Genomic DNA, 23,244 nt, shown 5'->3' on the forward strand with positions numbered 1-23,244 from the left:
TCCGCAGGCCGGCCCAGCAACACTTAAGCGAATTGTTTTCTATTTATTATTTGTTATTTGAAATCAAGAATAGTTTGAAAAATGTTTGGATGATCAAACTTGTTCCAAATTTGTTGAAACAAAATTTGCTAGGTTCCTTATCACCAGATCTACTTGGGAAAAATAATGCATGTCATTTTTGGGATACTTTTCTGTAGAACTTTATTTAATCATGAATATTGCTGATAACTTGAAAAATATGTAGAAAAATATATAGGTTTCAGAAAAATATGATTTCAAGTTTGTTAATCTTCTTGTGTCATGTACTCCTTAGGAAAAATATATTTCATGCATGTGCTGTGGAAAAATTTTGAGGTGTAGTTCCAGCTCCTTTTATAACTGATTTTTGTTATTTTTGCTAGAGAGCAAACTTTGTATAAAACATGCATGTGGTAATTTTTGTACAGTCACTATAAGCTATTAAGAACTTAGGAAAAATACTAATTCTGTTGTTTGACACTTTTCATAGTACAAAGTAATTTCATGCTCATTTTTATGCTATAGCTTGTCATTTTTGTGTAGGATGGTTTACTTATCCAAATGCCATGAAATTTTTATGGTAGTCTGTTTAGGGTGGTAGTATGCTACTGCAATTTTCTCAGATTTTTATGAGCATCAGAAATATAGGTTGCTATTCAAACCTGTTATTAACTAGGGTTTAGGCAAGTGTTGCTTTAAGGGTGATTAAGAAATTAGTAAGCTTTGGTGTATCTTTGAAGCATTTCATAAGATATGTTAACTTAACATATTAGTAGTAGAACAGAATGCAGTAGAGGACATGTGCTTATAGTATAGTTTCTTGGATGATGTTGACTACCTTGTGTTTCAACATATCCATTGCATTCATCTCCTTCGATGCACCGTTTGCATAATCACTTACGCGCATTGCATCATACAGGATCGCAAACCGAGAACCCAGTCGTCATACCCGAGGAGCCCGAGGAGCAGCTCGAGGTGCAGCAGCAGGAAGTGCCAGAAGCCGACGAGGAGGACGTTGAGGAACTTCCGGAGTGCCCCGATCACCGTCCGAGCTCCTTCAAGAGAGGCAAGCCCCGGAGCATTTTTCTCCCGGTTTGCAAATTAATTAATTAAATGCTTTACTTTAATTGATGCATTACGTTCAGGAGTTGTTTGCAACCGTTGCTGCATTATACCTTGTTTACCTTTGTTATACTATATCCTTGTTACCCTGGTATCCGCAGTCGAGTCAATGCTTAGCTGGCTTAGACCGGTAGAAGTCGGGTGATTTCCTGTCACCTGCGAGCTATAGGTGGTTACCTGGATCTGCTTGGATGACTATGAAGTCATAGTATAACTAAGTGTTAAATGAAGTTGAGACCGGACGGAGACTTGCAGAGTTTTGAACTGTAGTGTTTCCGTCTGTGTCGATTAAGGACCGACCATTGTTGGGCCTCGAGTCATGTTGAACGCATGCCTTACATTTAGCTGGCCGGATAAAGTACCTTCCGACCGCGAAGCTGGGAGATTTTTCGGGCCGAGTAGATTGCCCGCAACGCACTGTACCGGAGCAGGTGTGGTAGGACACGGGGGCGGGATGATAAGACCAAAGTGCAGTCGGTCGGCCCCCGGGTACATGTGGTTCCTGGCAAACTCGAGATTCCTGGAAAGTTGACTCGGTGATCAATATCTCACTTTAGCGGGTGAGTGAGGTTTGTGTAAGGAATAAATCACCAGCTGGTTAGGAATCGATTCGAATCGCCATCGCTCCTGGATAGTGAGCACTTGACTTGAGTTACTTCATCGTAGTAAATGCTATGGAACACTTGGACGGTTATAGTGAATATGACAGTATGGAAATTGTTTAATGATCATTGGTTATCATTCTCTGCTTAATCACATGTTTACTCTAGCATAGGTGCAAATCTAGTTGACAGGTTAATAATAATTAACTTGGCAATAATGCTTTTAGACAGGTTCTTGAATTGCTAAAAATGCTTCTTTTTGCAAATGAGTCAGCTACCCTACTATAAAGCCCTTCATAATCCTTGGTGTCATTATTTTCGGTTATGTCGGGTAAGTCTGGCTGAGTACATTCTCGTACTCAGGGTTTTATTCCCACTTGTTGCAGATGGGCAGATGTACTATGGCTACTGTATCAACTGCCTGTATCCTGCGATGGGTGATGCTTAGGACCATGGGCATGGTCATTCCTTACGTCTCATCTGATGCTTTTGTTGGAGATGATCATTAGCTGGCACTATATTTGAACTCCGTGTGAGTGTGTGTGGTTTTAAGCAAATGACTTCCGCTACTTTTTATTCGAACTTGTTTTGTAATAACTATGTTTAAACTCTGATGTATCTGTTATGCAAACTTTTATGTAATATGTGATTGGTGACCGCTAAACTTAGTACGATCATGGCTGGGACATGAGTTGGTTTGAAATCCTTCGTGATTTCACGGACTACCGGGTTATACGGGCTTAAGTTTGCTAAAGCGTCTGCGCTGGCGGATGATTTTCTTACTTAATTTCGTATAATTGGTCGGTTCTGTCACAGCTGGTATCAGAGCATGGTTTAGCGTGTTACTGTTCACAAGTGTATTTAAAACAAAAAGGCATTGGAAAACGTGATTTTAAAACTATAAAGTGTGCCAGTGATCATATCCTTTATGCCCAGTTAAGGACTTTAGGTGGCTTAATTAAGTACTGACTGGGGTTCTTGCATCATATTTCTCTTTCGTCGCTCATACGGCGTGCTATTGTATGAGTGCCACTTGTTTGAGTGGTAATGAATGGATCAATTGCCTCTACGCCTCGGTAAGTGTGAGTTGTGAGAGCATGATCGGATACACCGCCGATCTAGGGTGAATGCTTATATGATGCTGGAGTAATTACATGTTCTACGCATGTTTTACAAAGGTATCTCATGTATGGGTCTTCCGTCTGTGGAGGCGATGCCATCAATAGGACGATGGTTCGGGTAGTTACTACCGTTGTACACGTATCTGGGGATTCGTGTAGAGCGTGTAGATAAAAATTTTACTGCTTTTATGCATTCATTGGGAATTGGGCTGAAATGAATCTTCTGCAGGTACATAACAACGCTATCGTGTAGAACGTATTAGCTACGTATTGAGAGAACGTTGTATGCCACCGAATTCGTCGTTAGAAATTATTTATTTCCTAAGTTTGTGAGAACGTACGACCGTACATACATCATGTTACTTGTGCATCTCATTCATCTCATGCATACCTCCCCTTATAAATTGATTATCTCATTTTGATAAAAGTTGCATCACCTAAAATATGTTTCCCCGAAGTAATAAGAGAACTTTTGCTACAGATGGCCCGCACGAAGCAGACCGCCCGTAAGTCCACCGGAGGAAGAGCACCCCGACGTCCGTTGGCCCTGAGGGAGCACCGCACCACGGACACCTTCTTGAGCGAGTTTGGCATGCCAACTTTGCTTTGGAGAGTGCTCCATGATGTGGGGTACCCAGAGGGTCAAGAGCCGGTGTACTCTTGGAATGAGAGCCAGTTAGCAGATGATGGACTTGCAGTGGTGGAGATCATGGTTCCTGCTCTCGGTGATGCTCCAGATTGGGATGGTTGGCATTTGGAGTTTGAGGGTCGCACTCCAGTTGAGGGTGCAGAGGGAGCAGCCTTCCGTGTCATCAGGGACATTATGAGCAGATTTCCCAGTGAGCTTGCAGCAGCTTTAGCTGGTACTTTTCCTAGGTATGATCCCCGCGATGCCATTTGGGTTCAGCCTGAAGGAAGCGCATTGGTCAGGGGTCCAGCTGAGGGACAGGCTAGCGACAACCAGGCAATGAGTGCTATGTTCGCCGCCATCAGGGCGTATGAGGGTCTTGAGAGTACCTACTGGACTTTGACTGGCTTGCGTAGTGAGGATAAGCTCAAAGGGAAGAAGCAGAAGAAGAGACAGGCACGAGCTATAGCTAGTTTGCAGGAGCAGTTGGCTGATATGAACTTACAGCGAGATCAGGCGGTTGAAAGAGGTGATAGAGCTATGCAGCAAGTGCATACGTTGACTCAAGCCAACAACAATGCAGACCGCATGATTGGACAGTTGGTTCAGGAAAGGAATGAAGCCTGGAACGCAAGAAACCTTCTGTTGCAGAGAGTCGATGAGCTAGAGGAATACAACGGCTACTTGCACGAGGAGTTTCACGCGCTCTACAATGGGGTTGGCCCATATGCTCCACCAAATGCCGCTGGCATGGACATCGACGACGACAACCAGAACGAGCCTGTAGTTTCACCTGGAGGCGATGGTGACGTCTCCGATCCCGACGATGGTCCCGAGGAGTAGGCTAGTTGCCTTGCGCTAGTAACTAGGTCTTGTCGCGATGACCTTTCTTTTGTTGGCATGTAATCTATCGTATGTTGCTTCGAACGTATGAGAATTGGCATGTGTTTGGAACTTGATTTTCGAATGCGATATCTGAACGCATAAAAAGTCCAGTGTATGTATGCTGGCAATGTGATTGTATGGACGCGATGTTTGCCGTTTAAGTAACTCGATTAAGTGCTGTTGTTTTAATTGGAATTGCGATTGTTGTGCCTCTGTTTTTCTTGTATGAATTTATTCTCTCCAGTAAATTCAGTATGGCATAATTTTTCCCTCACTCGCAATTATTACAGCTTCACTCAATCATACTTGTTGCTGAAATATGCAGATGACAAACACTCGCCGAACCACGTATGAGGCCGCTGAGCCCGGTGCCAACGGTGCAGGGACCGGTGGTGGTGGTGGTGGTGGTGGAAACCACAGCAACAACAATGAACCTCCTCATGAACCGCATTTGCCACCTCCTCCCCCGTTTACCCCCGAAATGTTCCTCGCACAGCTACTCGGGAGTCAGCGCAACACAGAACAATCTCAGAAGAACATGGAGGATCTTCTCAGAACCATCGCCAACAACGTTCAACGTGGTAACAATCAAGGTGGTGGCATGGGAGTGAACCAATATAGCAGCTTCAAAGATTTCATGGACACCAGGCCACCAGTCTTCAAGGAAGCAACAGAGCCACTTGATGCTGAGGAATGGATCAACACGATGGAAGATAAATTCCGTGTGTTGAGAATGACTGAGGTGCTAAAAACGGAGTATGCTGCACTTCAATTGCAAGGACCGGCGGGAATGTGGTGGAAGCACCATCGCACCACCTTCCCTCCAAATGCTCAGATTTCTTGGAGAGAGTTTGCTGAGGCCTTCCGCGGAGTCTATATTCCACCCGGGCTGACAGAGATGAAGTTGGGAGAGTTTCTGGCATTGAACCAGGGTACCAAAACCGTGACGCAATACCTGCATGCTTTCAACAACTTATGTCGCTATGCTCCCGACATGGTTGACTCAGATGCTAAGAGAATAGCCAGTTTTAAGAGGGGTCTCAATCCAAAAATGATGAAGCATGTTGGTACCAACAACCACGTCAGATTCAACGATTTCATCAGTGACTGTCTGAAGCAGGAGAAGAATAACAACGCCAGCACCGCAGCCAAGACACGCAAGAGAGCCTTCGAAGGTGGGCCGTCTCAAGCTAGAGCACCTATGGGAGGTCGTCCTCCTTATCGCCCATCGGCACCTGGCGCTAGATTCAGGCCACCTCAGCCAAGAAGTCAGAATTTCCGTGGACCTCAAAAGCCGTACAAGATGGCAGTACAGCCCAACAAAGCAGCCGCAACTGCGGTACAAGGCAGTTCCAAGGGAGCTGTGGGATCTGCCGGGACAGTGAGAGGACCCTGCTATAACTGCGATCAACCCGGTCATTTCTCGAGGTTTTGTCCATACCCGCCCAAGAAGAAGCAGCAGACTTATAATGCTAGAGTGCACAGTACAACAGTGGATGAAATTCCAGAGGGAGAGCCCGTCACTGCTGGTAAGTTTACTGTCAATGAAAACCCTGCAGTTGTTCTATTTGATTCTGGATCATCGCATTCTTTTATGAGTCAAGCATTTGCACAGAAACATGAACAACTATGCACAGAATTGGGCTATGGTTACCGTATAAGTTCAGCAGGGGCTGATGTTTTGACCAACCGGATGGTTCGAGGGGCAACCCTTGAATTAGGTAGCAGGAAGTTCCGAGTGAACTTGATAGTTATGCCTGGGTTAGTCTTGGATGTCATTATAGGGATGAATTGGATGAAGGATTGGGGAGCAGTCATAGATACTGGAGGTCGAGTACTTACCCTTAAGGATCCCCTGGGTGAGGGTACTTTCCAAGTACCATTGCCTCGAAGAACAGACCTTATAAGTGTTACATGCGCTACGGCAGTCACTCCTATTCATCAGATTCCGGTAGTGTGTGAATTCCCAGACGTATTCCCGGATGAGCTACCTGGTCTTCCGCCAGATAGAGAGATTGAGTTTGGAATTGAGTTAGTCCCCGGAACAGCTCCGATTTCAAGGAGGCCCTATCGGATGCCTCCCGACGAGTTAGCTGAGCTAAAGAAGCAATTAGAAGATTTGTCAAAGAAGGGGTTTATTCGGCCAAGCAAGTCTGAATGGGGATGTCCAGCTTTGTTTGTGAAGAAAAAGAAAGAGGGCACGTTGAGAATGTGCGTAGATTATAGGCCACTCAATGCTGTGACCGTCAAAAATAAGTATCCCTTGCCACATATTGATGTCCTGTTTGACCAATTATCCAAGGCCAAGGTGTTCTCAAAAATAGATTTGAGATCCGATTATCATCAGATCAAGATTAGGCCACAGGATATACCAAAAACTGCATTTTCCACCAGATACGGGTTGTATGAGTATCTTGTCATGTCTTTTGGCTTGACAAATGCTCCCGCATATTTTATGTTCTTGATGAATACAGTTTTCATGCCAGAATTGGATAAGTTTGTGGTAGTATTCATCGATGACATTCTGGTGTACTCCGAGAATGAGAAAGATCACGAAGAGCATCTGAGAACTGTCTTGACCAGACTTAGAGATCATCAACTGTATGCTAAGTTTAGCAAATGCGAATTCTGGTTGAAGGAAGTTCCTTTCCTTGGTCACATTCTGTCAGAGAATGGAGTTTCAGTCGATCCAAGTAAGGTGCAAGAAGTTATGAATTGGAAAACACCGACCTCAGTTCCTGAGATTAGAAGTTTCTTAGGACTAGCGGGTTATTACCGTCGCTTTATACCAGATTTCTCAAAGATCGCCAAACCGATGACGAGTCTCCTACAGAAGGATCACAAGTTTTTGTGGACAGAGGAGTGTGAAGCAGCTTTCCACACTTTGCGGAAACTGTTGACCACTGCTCCTGTTCTAGCACAACCGGATATAGAGAAGCCATTTGATGTGTTTTGCGACGCATCAAAGACTGGATTGGGTTGTGTTCTTATGCAAGAAAGGAGAGTCATAGCTTATGCATCACGTCAATTGAGAAAGCACGAGGTCAACTATCCAACACATGATCTTGAACTTGCTGCAGTTGTGCACGCCCTAAAAATTTGGAGACATTATCTACTTGGTAATGTGTGCAATGTTTTCACGGATCACAAGAGTCTTAAGTATATCTTTACCCAACCAGAGCTAAACATGAGACAACGTAGATGGTTGGAATTGATCAAAGATTACAACCTGAATGTGCAATATCATCCTGGTAAAGCCAATGTAGTGGCAGATGCTTTGAGCAGAAAGTCACATTACTTGAATGTGCAGCCATTACTTGAAGATGGATTCGATCTAATGCATCCTGCTGTGTTAAATAGTATTCAGATTAGTTGCTCTTTGGAGAGTAAGATAATAGAAGGTCAGAAAACTGACAAGGGGATATTCCACATCAAAGAGAAAATAAAAGACAAGCCGTCTCAACACTTTAAAGTGGATGAACAGGGTGTGTTGTGGTTTAACAACCGTCTTGTGGTTCCCAAGGATCGAGAGCTTAGGAATAAACTCATGGATGAAGCTCACCTGTCTAAGCTATCTATCCATCCTGGAAGTAGTAAGATGTATCAAGAACTAAGATCTCGCTATTGGTGGACCAAAATGAAGAAAGAAATTACAGCATATGTTGTCAGATGTGACACATGTTGTCGAGTGAAAGCCATTCACATGAAACCTGCTGGTATGTTGCAACCTTTATCAGTCCCTAGTTGGAAGTGGGACGATATCAGTATGGATTTTATCACGGGTTTGCCCACTACTCAAAAAGGACATGATTCGATTTGGGTAATTGTGGACCGTCTTACCAAGACCGCTCATTTCTTGCCTGTCAAAACAGATTATCGACCACCTCAATATGCCGAGAAGTATATCGCAGAAATTGTGAGGTTGCATGGTATACCCAAGACCATAATATCTGATAGAGGCTCATAGTTCACGGCTCATTTTTGGGAACATTTACACAAAGGCTTAGGAACTAGTTTAATTCGCAGTACCGCTTATCATCCTCAGACAGATGGTCAGACTGAACGAGTAAATGCTGTTTTGGAGGATATGTTGAGAGCCTGTGTATTGTCTTCCAAGGGATCATGGGAGTCATGGTTACCGTTAGCTGAGTTTTCTTATAATAATAGCTATCAAGAAAGCATCAAGATGGCCCCATTCGAAGCTTTATATGGTAGAAAATGTAGAACACCATTGAATTGGATCGAGCCTGGTGATAGAAGGTATTATGGCATTGACTTTGTAGAAGAAGCCGAGAAGAAAGTTCATATTATTCAGCAGAATATGAAAGCTGCCCAATCACGTCAGAAAAGCTATGCAGACAAAAGAAGGAGACCCCTTGTGTTTGAAGTTGGTGATTATGTTTATCTGAAAGTCACACCAATGAAGAAGAAAAGGTTTGGAATCCGAAGAAAGCTTGCCGCAAGATTCGTAGGACCATACAAGATCTTGGAACGAAGAGGCCCGGTAGCCTACAAGTTAGAGTTACCTGAGACAATGAGTACCGTTTTCCCAGTTTTCCATGTATCACACCTCAAGAAATGTTTGCGTGTTCCGGAGGAAAGAATAGAACCTCGAGGTATCCAACTCAAATCAGATTTGGTGTATCGTGAACAACCAGTCCGAGTGTTAGACACTAAGGAACGTGCTACTCGGAATAGTGTGGTAAAAACTTACAAGATACAGTGGGATCATCATGATGAGGGAGATGCAACTTGGGAAACAGGAGAGTATCTACAAAAAGCTTATGAAGAATTTTATAACAAATGGTTCGTAACCCAAATCTCGGGACGAGATTTTTATAAGGAGGGAGGGCTGTAACACCCCCGGTGTTATTCTTGCCTAATTGCACTTGCATTTCATATTCATGAGCATCATTCATCAATTCATGAGCATATGTCACTTGAAACATGTGAAACATGACTTTGAAACAAATGTATCATTTCAAGTGTTTTCATCATTTCAGTACCTTTAGTGCTTGATTATTGTATGACCAATGTGTGATATAGCTAAATCTATTGTTAAACATCTTAGCTATGCTTAGAAAGTCATTAGGAACAATGTTCAAGTTGATCATTTTGCCCAATTAAGATTTCAAATCATGGTTTGACTTGTTTTGACCCTAGGACTTTTTGGTTTGACTGTTTAAAAAGTACCACTTGGAATGTTTGCATGTCTGAGCAACCTAAAGCAAAGTTGTAGGGAATTTAATTCTAAGCAACTTTCATTTTTGGTACATTTTTAAAAGAGGTCATTTTCTTGCTCAAAATAATGTATGAAAGATGGCATTTTAAAAATTTCTTAAAAATCAATTGAAAAATTCCATTTCTATTTTTCTGGGCCGCCGCCTCGTTTTTGGCCTGCCAGCCGAAGCCGGCCCAGCGAGCTCCCGCGCGCCCCGCGCCTCGCCTCGCTCGGCCCAGCCCAGCACCGCGCCAGCCCGGCCTGCCTCCGCGCGCCGCGCCTTCTTCTCCCGCGCGCCGTGCCCGTCGCCGCGCCACGTCCCGAACGCGTCAGGCGACGCCCGCCGCGTGTCCGCCACGCGCCCGGCTAGCCCTGACCGCGCAGCGCACTGGCGGACTTGAAGAGGAGCGCGCCCTGCTGCCAGCCGCACGCGCTCGGCCTTCACTCCTGCCGCGCTGCCCTTTTGCTCCGCCCTCGCCGAGCGCCCGAGCTCCGCCCTCGCCGCGAGCCCGAGCTCCGCCGGCGTCAAACTCCCTCACCACCGAGCCATTCTTCAATTCGTCGCGCCCGCAGCTCCGCCCCGCCTCCCTTTTGCTCACGCTCGCGCTTGCTCCGCCTTCCGAGCCCTGGGTAAGCCTCCCCGCGTCTCGCCGCCGACGGCCATGGCGCCGCTGTGCACGGCCGCCGTGGAATCCGCCTTCCCTCTCCCCTCCAGCCTCGCCTAGCGACCCTACCGAGCTCTCCTTCTCCTCGCGCGTCTCCTGCGCTCGCTCGCTGGCGCTGCCGTGGCCGGAGACGGCCGCCGGCCGCTGGCCGAGCCCCGCCGTCGCGCCAGAGCGCGCTCCGGCATGGCGCTCTGCCTCGGCTGGCCAGGCCGAGCCAGGCCGGGGGCTGACGCCCTGATGGGCCGTCTCCTCTTCCCCGCGCTCGGGCCGCGCAGGCCGGCTGTGGCCGTGGGCCAGTTCCATTCCGCAGGCCGGCCCAGCAACACTTAAGCGAATTGTTTTCTATTTATTATTTGTTATTTGAAATCAAGAATAGTTTGAAAAATGTTTGGATGATCAAACTTGTTCCAAATTTGTTGAAACAAAATTTGCTAGGTTCCTTATCACCAGATCTACTTGGGAAAAATAATGCATGTCATTTTTGGGATACTTTTCTGTAGAACTTTATTTAATCATGAATATTGCTGATAACTTGAAAAATATGTAGAAAAATATATAGGTTTCAGAAAAATATGATTTCAAGTTTGTTAATCTTCTTGTGTCATGTACTCCTTAGGAAAAATATATTTCATGCATGTGCTGTGGAAAAATTTTGAGGTGTAGTTCCAGCTCCTTTTATAACTGATTTTTGTTATTTTTGCTAGAGAGCAAACTTTGTATAAAACATGCATGTGGTAATTTTTGTACAGTCACTATAAGCTATTAAGAACTTAGGAAAAATACTAATTCTGTTGTTTGACACTTTTCATAGTACAAAGTAATTTCATGCTCATTTTTATGCTATAGCTTGTCATTTTTGTGTAGGATGGTTTACTTATCCAAATGCCATGAAATTTTTATGGTAGTCTGTTTAGGGTGGTAGTATGCTACTGCAATTTTCTCAGATTTTTATGAGCATCAGAAATATAGGTTGCTATTCAAACCTGTTATTAACTAGGGTTTAGGCAAGTGTTGCTTTAAGGGTGATTAAGAAATTAGTAAGCTTTGGTGTATCTTTGAAGCATTTCATAAGATATGTTAACTTAACATATTAGTAGTAGAACAGAATGCAGTAGAGGACATGTGCTTATAGTATAGTTTCTTGGATGATGTTGACTACCTTGTGTTTCAACATATCCATTGCATTCATCTCCTTCGATGCACCGTTTGCATAATCACTTACGCGCATTGCATCATACAGGATCGCAAACCGAGAACCCAGTCGTCATACCCGAGGAGCCCGAGGAGCAGCTCGAGGTGCAGCAGCAGGAAGTGCCAGAAGCCGACGAGGAGGACGTTGAGGAACTTCCGGAGTGCCCCGATCACCGTCCGAGCTCCTTCAAGAGAGGCAAGCCCCGGAGCATTTTTCTCCCGGTTTGCAAATTAATTAATTAAATGCTTTACTTTAATTGATGCATTACGTTCAGGAGTTGTTTGCAACTGTTGCTGCATTATACCTTGTTTACCTTTGTTATACTATATCCTTGTTACCCTGGTATCCGCAGTCGAGTCAATGCTTAGCTGGCTTAGACCGGTAGAAGTCGGGTGATTTCCTGTCACCTGCGAGCTATAGGTGGTTACCTGGATCTGCTTGGATGACTATGAAGTCATAGTATAACTAAGTGTTAAATGAAGTTGAGACCGGACGGAGACTTGCAGAGTTTTGAACTGTAGTGTTTCCGTCTGTGTCGATTAAGGACCGACCGTTGTTGGGCCTCGAGTCATGTTGAACGCATGCCTTACATTTAGCTGGCCGGATAAAGTACCTTCCGACCGCGAAGCTGGGAGATTTTTCGGGCCGAGTAGATTGCCCGCAACGCACTGTACCGGAGCAGGTGTGGTAGGACACGGGGGCGGGATGATAAGACCAAAGTGCAGTCGGTCGGCCCCCGGGTACATGTGGTTCCTGGCAAACTCGAGATTCCTGGAAAGTTGACTCGGTGATCAATATCTCACTTTAGCGGGTGAGTGAGGTTTGTGTAAGGAATAAATCACCAGCTGGTTAGGAATCGATTCGAATCGCCATCGCTCCTGGATAGTGAGCACTTGACTTGAGTTACTTCATCGTAGTAAATGCTATGGAACACTTGGACGGTTATAGTGAATATGACAGTATGGAAATTGTTTAATGATCATTGGTTATCATTCTCTGCTTAATCACATGTTTACTCTAGCATAGGTGCAAATCTAGTTGACAGGTTAATAATAATTAACTTGGCAATAATGCTTTTAGACAGGTTCTTGAATTGCTAAAAATGCTTCTTTTTGCAAATGAGTCAGCTACCCTACTATAAAGCCCTTCATAATCCTTGGTGTCATTATTTTCGGTTATGTCGGGTAAGTCTGGCTGAGTACATTCTCGTACTCAGGGTTTTATTCCCACTTGTTGCAGATGGGCAGATGTACTATGGCTACTGTATCAACTGCCTGTATCCTGCGATGGGTGATGCTTAGGACCATGGGCATGGTCATTCCTTACGTCTCATCTGATGCTTTTGTTGGAGATGATCATTAGCTGGCACTATATTTGAACTCCGTGTGAGTGTGTGTGGTTTTAAGCAAATGACTTCCGCTACTTTTTATTCGAACTTGTTTTGTAATAACTATGTTTAAACTCTGATGTATCTGTTATGCAAACTTTTATGTAATATGTGATTGGTGACCGCTAAACTTAGTACGATCATGGCTGGGACATGAGTTGGTTTGAAATCCTTCGTGATTTCACGGACTACCGGGTTATACGGGCTTAAGTTTGCTAAAGCGTCTGCGCTGGCGGATGATTTTCTTACTTAATTTCGTATAATTGGTCGGTTCTGTCACAAAGTACCTCTAGCCTTGCTGTGACGTAGAGGAAGACCATCTCCATAGACTATCTAGTGGAGCTTCTTGTTTGAAGTGTCACCCCTGAGGAGTTGTTCTAGGTGGTTATAGGATATTCGCTCTGGCCGACCATCGAGCATAAAGCCAATGAAGTCATGCTTTGGATGAATCCACACTATTGCATAGAATTGACGCACCTAGCTTATCACAATTTGATCAGCCTCACTGAAATGGAGAACAAAGTCTGGGAACCGCTCAAAGAGGGGCCAGATGGGTATACCAGCTGCTCTCTCAAGCTCATCCCAACCAAGTATCCTTTGGTCAACTAGTGTCATCCCACTAGCATGGTAGCTCCTGAAGAAACTCTCCTGAGTCACAGTTTAGAACTATGATTTTGTGCTAGGCTCTTTGAGGAGTGGAAACCAGAACTCAATATCACAGAACCTGATGCTCCATATCTTCTTTGAATTGTAATACTAAAAGTCATAGAACTAAACCACCACTTTCTTTCTCACAATATTACTTCTCCTCATAGCACCATTGGCATACACCAAACCTCCTCGACTGCTCCTTGTACCACCATTGGCAGACATCAAATTACCTCCACGACTGCTCCTCGTACCACCAATTATGGCACACATCAAATTACCTCCTCGACTGCTCCTAGTACCACCAATTGTGGCACACATCGAACCTCCACGAGTGCGAGCACCTACGCCCCCATGAGTAGCTATAGATTTGATCCAAGAAGGTGCAAAGTGACTAGTCTGGTTTTTGGAGCGAAACTCAGTCATTTGCTGTAGTTGTTCCTTAGTGAGCTCCTCCTCCCTAAGTTTCATTTCAGCACTCTCCTCACACTGCTACTATCGACGGGCCATTTGAGTCCGCCTATGAGAATTCCTGGACTCCAAGGCTAGCATAGCTTTGGTTGCTTCTTCCTCGGCCTCTTGGATACTATCTGCCTTCCTCTGCCTGTTCCTAGGCTGTGGTGGTGCTTGTTCCTCTGCTTCAGGGACACTGCGAACCTTCCTCTGGCTCTTTCTGGGCTGTGGGGGTGCTTATTCCTCTACTTCTCGAAGAATGGTTGCCTGCCTCTGGCTCTTTCTAGGATGTGGTAGTTCTACCTGCTTTGATTTAACTCAGGCCACATACAACAATCAGAAAAAATTACACATGCATTTTATCAAACACCATAAATTCACGAAGAAAAAAGAGATCATGGACGGCCTCACCATGTCGAGGCAAGAAGGCAATCTCGATCAACTTGTGTAACAACCTAGGTTTTTGTGCAACCAAAAATATGAATTTTTTAAAAATTTTCCTACAATGTGTGAAGCATGTAGTCGCTAGGTCAAACCTGAGTTAAACCTAGGAGAGATCACCAATAAATAGATGCATTCATATAGGTTTGATTGTAGGAGTATACCCTGTTCTTGAGTTAACTTTGAGTTGAGTCTTGTTTGGAGTTTGGAGTGCACAAAGCCATAGCAAATTCATCTCAAATCCTTTTGGATTCCTCTCAATTCTCTAATCATAAAAGGAAAAATCCTTTTTTCCTTAATAACTTCTCATCTAGCCCAAGTCAGCCCACTCCCTTTCTCTCCCTTCCCTCACCCGCCAGCCTAGCCGGCCTCTTAGCCCAACAGCACCATAGGCCCATCTCACCTTCCCCTTCTACCGTTGGCCCATCCCACGCCTGAGGCCCACTCCGCGACCACCAGTCCTAGCCAGCCTCTCTACTCAGGCATGGCCCACCTGACCTAGCCGTGCGCCTCTACACCTAAACCCTATGGAGCGGATGCGCTCCCTAGGTGCCGCCGCTGCCGCCTAGAAATGGTGCCCCCACTCTACTAACATGGTGTCCCACCATTGGCCGGTCAAACCACATCATGGATCAATGAATTGGCCTACCAGGTGTGTTTTCTCCACACCTATGACATCCTGGCCCCACCCCCATGTCAGCGCACCCATTGGCTGGGCCAGGAATCGGAAGCCACATCCACGTTTGGGGAAGCTGACCCCGGTGCCACCAGCCTACCTCAGCATCCATACCTGGGCACCAAGGATGCACGCCGTGTGCTCGAAGCACAAAAGCCAAGGATCCTCGCCGTCCAATAGTGCCTAGGCACACCTCCGAACCCTAGCCGCGTGCTATTTAAGCCATGGCCACTGCTCCTCCCGTTCCTTTCCCAACTAGCCACCACCGCTCCTGTGCCCCCCTTCCTCGACCTTTGGCTTTCAGCCACGCTGCAGCTAAGCGCCACCGTGCCATAGCCGCCCACGGCCGCACCGTGCCCACCTCTACCACCGACGGCCGCAGCCGTGATGTCATAGCCGTCCACGCAGCATGCCCACCTATCTATGTCTTGCTCAACTACGATGTCCCCCATGGTCGAGCCTCCTCTACGATGCCGCGCTCCGCCTCGACCCTGCCTAGAACTGTAACACCCTAAAATATCATTTACAAATTAGTAATTTATTTTGAGCATTTATTTAATTTTATATGTATTTTTAACCTAGGCTAAATAATAAATTTTGGTTAAATAAAATTAACTATAAGCTTTAAAAACATGTTTGTTGCATTCATGCCGAAGCATACTATTTTTGGTTGAGTGTAGGGCTAGATGGTTTGAGGTTGAATTCAAATTTCATTTGAATTTGATCAAATTTCAAAGATATAGAAATAGAAAAGGATTTGATTTTGAAAAAAAAACTCTCTTTTGTCTCTTCTAGCCCAACCCTAGGCGCTTATAACCACACCATCAGGAGAAAGAATTTAGTATGAGGGTATTCAACCTTCACCTGGGGAATATGACAATGGGAATGATCTATTAGAAGGTGTGAACACTAAGGATAGTAAAGTGGACTATGAGTTTCTAGATGATGGTGTAGAGGAACAAACACCCTTGGAGGAGCTCTATTCGACAGATGATTATACTTATGAAGATTATCCGGTTAGGATCTTAGAAATACGACTTGATCCTCACCACGCGGGGGACTTCTTCTGATGACTGTTGTTTCTGACCCTGGCACCACGTGACTACGTCACCTACTGTTAGTCTCAGTGACTAAGTGGGCACACTTCACCTTGCGGTGAATGTGTTTTTTCTCATTTCGGGGCTACACCCAGGGACTGACTGCCTGCTCGGCTGGTCTTCTACTTTTCTCCTACTTTGGACCCTGGCACCACGTGACTATGTCACCTACTGACAGGCTCGGGGACTAAGTGGGCACACTTCACCTTGCGGTGAGTGTGTTTGCTTTAATCTAGAAGACTCCGCATCTCTTGGAGCTAAAGACGACTATCTCCATTTCTCGTGGTCAGACGCATATTTTGTAACCAAAAACGACGCAAAAACGTTGCAATAAGCCCCATTTGGTTGCAAAAGGTAGATGTTGTAACCAAATCACGTTCGTTGCCAATGGTTGCAAAAAGTCATGTTGCAATAAGGTATTACAACTGTTGCTAGTTTGGCATTGCAACTATTGGGGTTTCTTGCAACCTTAGAGGTTCGCTGCCAATCATGGCAATAGAACGTTGTTGCAACATTCAAGATCATGGCAACATAAACAATTGCCACGCGCGCCTCTGTTGCAAGAGGTTGTACATGCAATGACCAATAGCGTAGCAATAGAGACATTTGCCACGAACAACTTCATGGTAATAGTCTGTATTGCCACACCATAGTTTTGTTGCCAAAGGTGCTTTTGCCACGACAGTCATGGCGTGGCAATAGTACTATTTGCCACGCAATTTTATTCGTTGCCGGAGATTATATTGCCACACAAGTGAGCTTGTTGCAATAAGTTTTCTGGCCACCAATATAGCTCCATTGCAATCTATTGTTATGGCAACAAAACATTTTAAGTTGCAAATACCATTTTTAGCAACCATGGATTGTGCTGACAAATGATGAAATAACAACTCAACTCAACCGTTGCAATAAGGATTTATTGCAACAAGATTTTGTCACGACACATATAGCATTTGATACGTGGCGATAAATCTTTGTTACAAAAGAATTAGAACATATTAGAATCGATTCCACACCCATATTAATTCAAATCAACCATTTATTAAATAGACAACCGGTGAAATACATTATTCTGACAAACATAATTAAAATTTTCGCTACTGCTGCTAGAATTACATATAAATCTCCAAACTTCTAAAAACTCTTCAACTAATAACAAGAAAAGTACTATCGCTTGCGTAGTATTGGTCCTTGCTTGTTTGGCATGTAGAATTTCTTGACTTGACCATAATGCCCTGAGTCTGTTCTTTGATCATATTGTATCTTCCTGCTAGATAAAAGCATCAAGTTTAGCTCAAATTCTATCAGCCTGCTCAATGAAAGCAGGAACATTGGCATATGTATCAGCATCTCGGTAAAATAGGGGAGATGAAATAAACAAAGCAACATACAAGGAAAAATTGTCTTATTTAAATTAAATCTAACGCCAACCAATTTGCAGTGGTCATGTCACATGAATTAACTTATTAAGTATGACCATGAATAAATGGCAAACAGAATGGTGATTATGGCATGACCTTATAGTTTATTAATTACTATGTCCTTGTGTCTTTAGATAGAGGTTATACATGATCAGTATGGAATGACCAGCAGTGAGCCTGTGGTGTCTGTCATGTTATACATGCCAGTAGGAACTATAAAACATTAAAATTTAATGGAAATAAGGATATCATTATTAGGTACATGTAGAGAAGCATTGTTGGTACATAATTTCTGAAAGTAGTGATTTCAGTTCAGTGAGCTTGTTCTCCATTGCATTCGCAAGTTCTTAAGAAATGGAAGCAAATTTTTCTCCCTGTAGTAAAAAGATAATATCCACTCAAGGAAAGGAAAGGGGAAATTGCACGGTTGCTGTTACTTCCAAAGTAAAAAAAAAAAAAAAAAAAAAAACTTCTGAAAAAAAAAAGGATTTATAGGATGACTTCACCTCTAACTTGCCTCTGCATCAGCTTACCTTTCATATGAGCAGCAATTGCTTTCACATGCTACAGTGGACCTATAGTTAGCTTCAACGCACAGGAAAACCATGATGAATGCCATATTGATGAGGTTACCTTACCAAAATTGTAGTATTTTGTGAAAAAAAAAAATCTGTAGAGTTCTTGGTTTATTCACATTAGTGGAACCTCCAAATAGCTTCACTCTCATTTGTTCTACTGCAAAAGCAACCATACACATACAGGTTAAGCATGTATATATCCTGGAAAACACAAACAAATATATACCCAATCTGTTGCTTTCTTGTTTCCATGGAATATAGATGATTGTTCTGGGGCTGGGGCTAGTTTATCATTGTCAATCTCAGCTATCTCCATTGAAATACTATCAGGTTACTAGGCAGCACTCTGAGTAGGGTCCACAAAAATTCCTTAAACAAGCTAGAAAGTGGAGTAGATGAATACCAATGTCTGCCTTAATAAAGAAATAAGAATTTAGTGAGGTAATAATATGTTCATGTGCTTTACAGAGGTAGATAGCTACGCCTCATGAAATCATTAAGCTGAAATATTTAGATATTTTTTACATTATATATGCCACAAGCACCTTCGGACTACATTTGGAATGGCTCCACATTGATTAGTTATGATCGCTTCGCAGAAAATTCAAATAACCATTTGCCAGACTTATCATCTAATTTGAAGGTGTAAGGTTGCATGAACTACTAACAACCCAAACTAGGTGCTAAAATCATCAAAGTTGGACTATCACTATTTATTCGACCCTTCCAGACAGTCCTAGAATGTCCGCAATGGATCACCAGCAAAGTACAAGACGGGATTGGGAGTCATCGAGTCGGGATTGGCGGCCGGAAGGACAGGATGGAATGTGGGTTCACCTGGGGGCTGGGATAGATGCGCTGCTACTGGGAAGGAGACCTTGCCGTGGAAAAGGGAAGCGTCGTCGCCGGGGAGGGACACGCCGCTTGCACCTTCGGGTGCCGCGCGGGGATGTTGGCCCTGCGGGATGCATCGCGTCAAGGCCTCCGAGCGACCGATTCGCACTGCCGCCTACAAGATGCGACACCGGCTCCGCGTGGCCCGCATGTTGCCCGTGGTTTGCGACCGGCGGCCCTCCGCGCCGGCTGCCGCCTGAGCACTGGTGGCCCTCCACGCCGGGTGCTGCCTGAGGAAGAAACAAGATCGGCCCTCCGTGCCGGCTGTCGGGGTGGGAACTGGGAAGGAGGGGCGCGGCGGGGTAGCCGGACTGCGTGCGTCTGAGCACACTGCCCAGAGAAGAGGGGCGGTGGCTGGGAGAGGGAAGAGCGGAGAGGGTGAGGAGATTAAAGATGGCAACGGGCCCCATACCCCATAGGTATTTCATCCATCAGAGCACGGAGATTAAATTATATTTTTACCTGTTGGTATTTAAATAAACAAGAATCTATTCTCAACAGGTATAGCGGGTACGGAAACGTTCTCTGTTTACCCGTCTCCATTACCCGTTGGGGAACCCGACTATTTGAGCTGTCATGCGAATATTAGACCTAAAAAAATTCAATATAGGTATTTTGGCCCAAATCTGAACAATCATATACATAGTTTGTGTGTTCTAAGAACCCTAGTTTAATTTTTCTTTACCATCTCCACCAGCAGCACAAGCACGTCTGCCTCACGAGCGCTCGTGCCCCTCGCTTCCTCAGTTCGGTCTCTCTGCCACCTTTGCTCGTCCTCCTTGCAACCTCGCTCCTTCTCCTCGGCCATCTCCAAGACTCCGACACTTATACCCGGATGAAGAAGAAACGTCTCCGATTGTAAAGCTGCGACCCCAAGTGTCCTTGTTTATCGGGTATACAGTACCCGTCGGGTATTTGTTACCCGACCGATGTCCGATGGGTACGAAAATGGGCAAGAATCTATACCCGAGACAGTTAACGGGGATAGAGACGGGATGAATTCTTCGTAGCGAGGAAGAGAAAGTTCCGACGATACCCGACGAGTACATCTCCGTTACCATCCTTTGAGGAGATTGGGCATTTATATACTACTTGGTTTTTTAATGGGCCAGTTGGGCACTTGGGCTGGTATATTCTGGGTCTATTTGCTAAAACGTTTTTTATTCGGATAAAACGAGGGTTCAAAACTGGTTAACTGAGCAAAATTCGGCTAGTTAAAGGTTAGAACCGAATTGCATAAAAAAAGTTAGAACCGAATTCTAACTTCTTTTTTAAAAAGTTAGAACCAAATTAGTGTCCGAAATTTTGGTTTTCAATTTTGGTTCTGACTTTTAAATATTTACATTACAACTGTTGAGGTCCAGATTTGAAGTGCATTGCGTTTGATTCACATGTTTGTAACGTTATTCGATTATACATGGGTGATAGATCACATTAAATCATATTTGCTTTAGTGCAGCCATAATCGGATCACGATGGGAACTGATATTAGTCTATTCAAACTTCTTACCGCTCGCACTCAAGTGTGAAACATCATCAAGCAGCTGTCATCTTCTCGGCAGTCATCTTCTTGTTTGTTGTTCCACATTTTCAGACCTGAACTCTGTGCTTCGTTGGCATCCTCCGATCCATTGTGTTCCACACATATGTTCCTTCCCCACCTACTTCATTCCTCTCTGCCGCTTGCTATTACCATGGTTCTTTGCTTCTCACGTGCACGTGGGAGGTGCATAGAGATGTAGGGTTTTGGAGAAGGGGATGTAACTTAACATGTATAACTTGGGGTGTATCTTAGTCCATCTTAGGCCCTGTTTGGTTGGGCTTTTGGCTTTGGCTTTTGGCCCCAAAAGCTAAAAGCCCAACCAAAGGGGCTGCTTTTGGATGGTGCTTTTTCAGAAGCAGCTGCTTTTCCGTAGTTCATTTTTGAAAGCTGGTTTGACCCTGCTTCTGGCTTTTGGCTTTCTGCTTTTCGAAATTGGTGGAATAAAAAGCTCATTCATAATTGTTTCAAGAGAGATAAAGATAAAAGATATATTTTATACTTGTTTAACCAAACAGCTTTTAGCTTTTCTACAGCTCACAGCCCACAACAGCTTTTCCACAGCTCATAGCCCACAACAGCTTTTTCCCACAGCCACAGCTCAACCAAACAGGGCCTTAAACTTACAACTAGAGGTGACACGGTTCAACATGGCGTGAGACAAACCAAATGCGCTAGATGCGTGAATATGATGAGTTACCGATCGGGTGCTCCCCACCCTCGTTATATGGTTCAGGGGTATGGTTGCAGATAGAGTCTCGATTGGTTTACATGTGAGTTTTCTAGTTTATTACAAGAAAATCAACCGGATAGAGTTGGTTTTCTAAGTATAACTTGCGATGCGTTTTCCAAGTAGACGATATACCCATCTTGGTTGGGACTTCCCGTGTAGCCTACTTGATGTACCTCATCCCATTTAGATTATTGTCCATACGGTGAGGTATCCTAGGTATCTATGACAAGTGTCATGCGTAAGTGAACTTAAGACAAGCAATTAAACATATAAAATTCATATTCTTATATGTTTAAATGAAAAACAAGAAGTGTGATGTGTACATTTGGCTTAAGTATAGAAATAATTTATGCATTTGTTATATGAATTCAGCATTAGCCTAAGTTACATCACATACCAAAATATTTGACTTCGATACATATGTAATGTTCCTGGAGTATATGTCTGATGTTCTCTAATATAGTTTGGGATGTTCATATAGTATAAATGAGATGTTGTATGATTATTGTTGAGTATTCATATATAACATGTGAGATGTTTTATAGTATATTTTAAGTTATTCAAATAATCACCCTGTTTGCTTGTTGGTTTCAGCCAGCCCAAACCAGCCAGTCAACAGTGTTTTCCTCTTACAACAAACCAGCACCAGCCAACCCAAATCAGCCCAGAAACCAACCCGCGAACAGGCCGAATGTTCATATGACGTTCTTTTTAATTTTCCTTTATTCAAATATTTTAGTCTAGTTAAGTAATTCAATGTTATATAACTGAAAAGAATAAACTAAAATTAATTGTTCTTGCAAAAAAAATGTATATTAAATTTTTGAGGAAATATTTTTTGTTGTCGCAATAAGGCATTTGGCCAATTTCTAGTAACTCATAACAACCTGTTCGTTTGAACTTATCAGCTTGGCTTATCAGTTATGGTATAGTATTTTTGTCTCACAATAAATCAGCAAATATTACATTTTAGTTTGGCTTTTCAGCGAAGCAAACAGTGCGGACAGTCATTCGAAGAAAATCGCATTTTGTTAATAGAATAATCTTTAACCAGTTTTGATCAAATCTAGACATCACCGACCACACATCGATTTAATATTTTAAATTCTTAGATAAATTATGTATAAAATTAGACTAATTTTATGAAAATGCTGTGTCTAATGACTTGTGATGCGTTTGGTGGCTTGTCGCGAGCGCGGCGACATTTGGGGGCAAAAATCAGCGAGTGGGAAAAAAAGCGCGCGTGTAGGATGGGAGCGCGAGCGCGAAACAGAGCCAAATCCCAGGGCATGTAAAACCCGTCGATTAGGGTCGTCCGCCAGTCGGATGCAGCAGCAACGGCAAGGCAGCCGCCCCCCACCCCCTTCGGTCGCGGCAACGGCCAGGCGGTGGCGGACCCATCCCCCATCGGCCGCGTCCACGTCCCAGCGGCGGCGGCATCCATGCATGTCGGTTGCGGCGATAGCCCGGCGGCGGCAGCTCTGCATCTTCGAGCGCCCTCACAAAGTCGCCGGTCGCCTCGGCACCGTCATTGTCGCGGGCGACCGCTTTGAGGCCGGGGGCTCCATCATCCAACCCCGCAACCTCCACGTACGCTGCTTTGCCGACCTCCTGGGCCTCGCCGTCAAGGCCGGGGGCTCCATCATCCAACTTTTGTCTTCTAGACGCTCCGCCCATCGCCGCTCGGCAGCCGGCAGCTCCTGGTGGCGTCGCAAGCTGCACCTCCTCAACTCGCTGCTGCTGCTCAGGCGATATGGCCTTTCCCTGCTCAAGATGGACAGATTCGTCCAAGTTAATTCCTTCCCCCCTGTCATGTCTTGGATGCACAGATTTGCACTTGTTTAACCTGGTGCGGTGTGCTGATCAATTAGTTAAATACTGAATGCAGGAACTGAGTTTGCCAATTTTCCATGTGAGTTATA

General features: G+C 44.4%; 1 protein-coding gene across 1 annotated transcript; it reads right to left on the bottom strand.

Annotated features, from left to right (window-relative positions):
• Positions 1–9,926: 9,926 nt before the first annotated feature.
• On the bottom strand, positions 9,927–10,565 carry LOC136495618 (uncharacterized). The gene has a single exon (XM_066491501.1). It carries the CDS (start codon positions 10,563–10,565, stop codon positions 9,927–9,929), a length of 639 nt encoding a protein of 212 aa, XP_066347598.1.
• Between the last annotated feature and the right edge of the window lie 12,679 nt (positions 10,566–23,244).

Source organism: Miscanthus floridulus, chromosome 12, assembly GCF_019320115.1.
Source record: "Miscanthus floridulus cultivar M001 chromosome 12, ASM1932011v1, whole genome shotgun sequence".
Classification (NCBI taxonomy): Eukaryota; Viridiplantae; Streptophyta; class Magnoliopsida; order Poales; family Poaceae; genus Miscanthus; species Miscanthus floridulus.

Excerpts from the sequence above, each read along its gene's own strand:
- LOC136495618 (XM_066491501.1), bottom strand. The coding sequence starts at position 10,565 with ATGGAACTGGCCCACGGCCACAGCCGGCCTGCGCGGCCCGAGCGCGGG.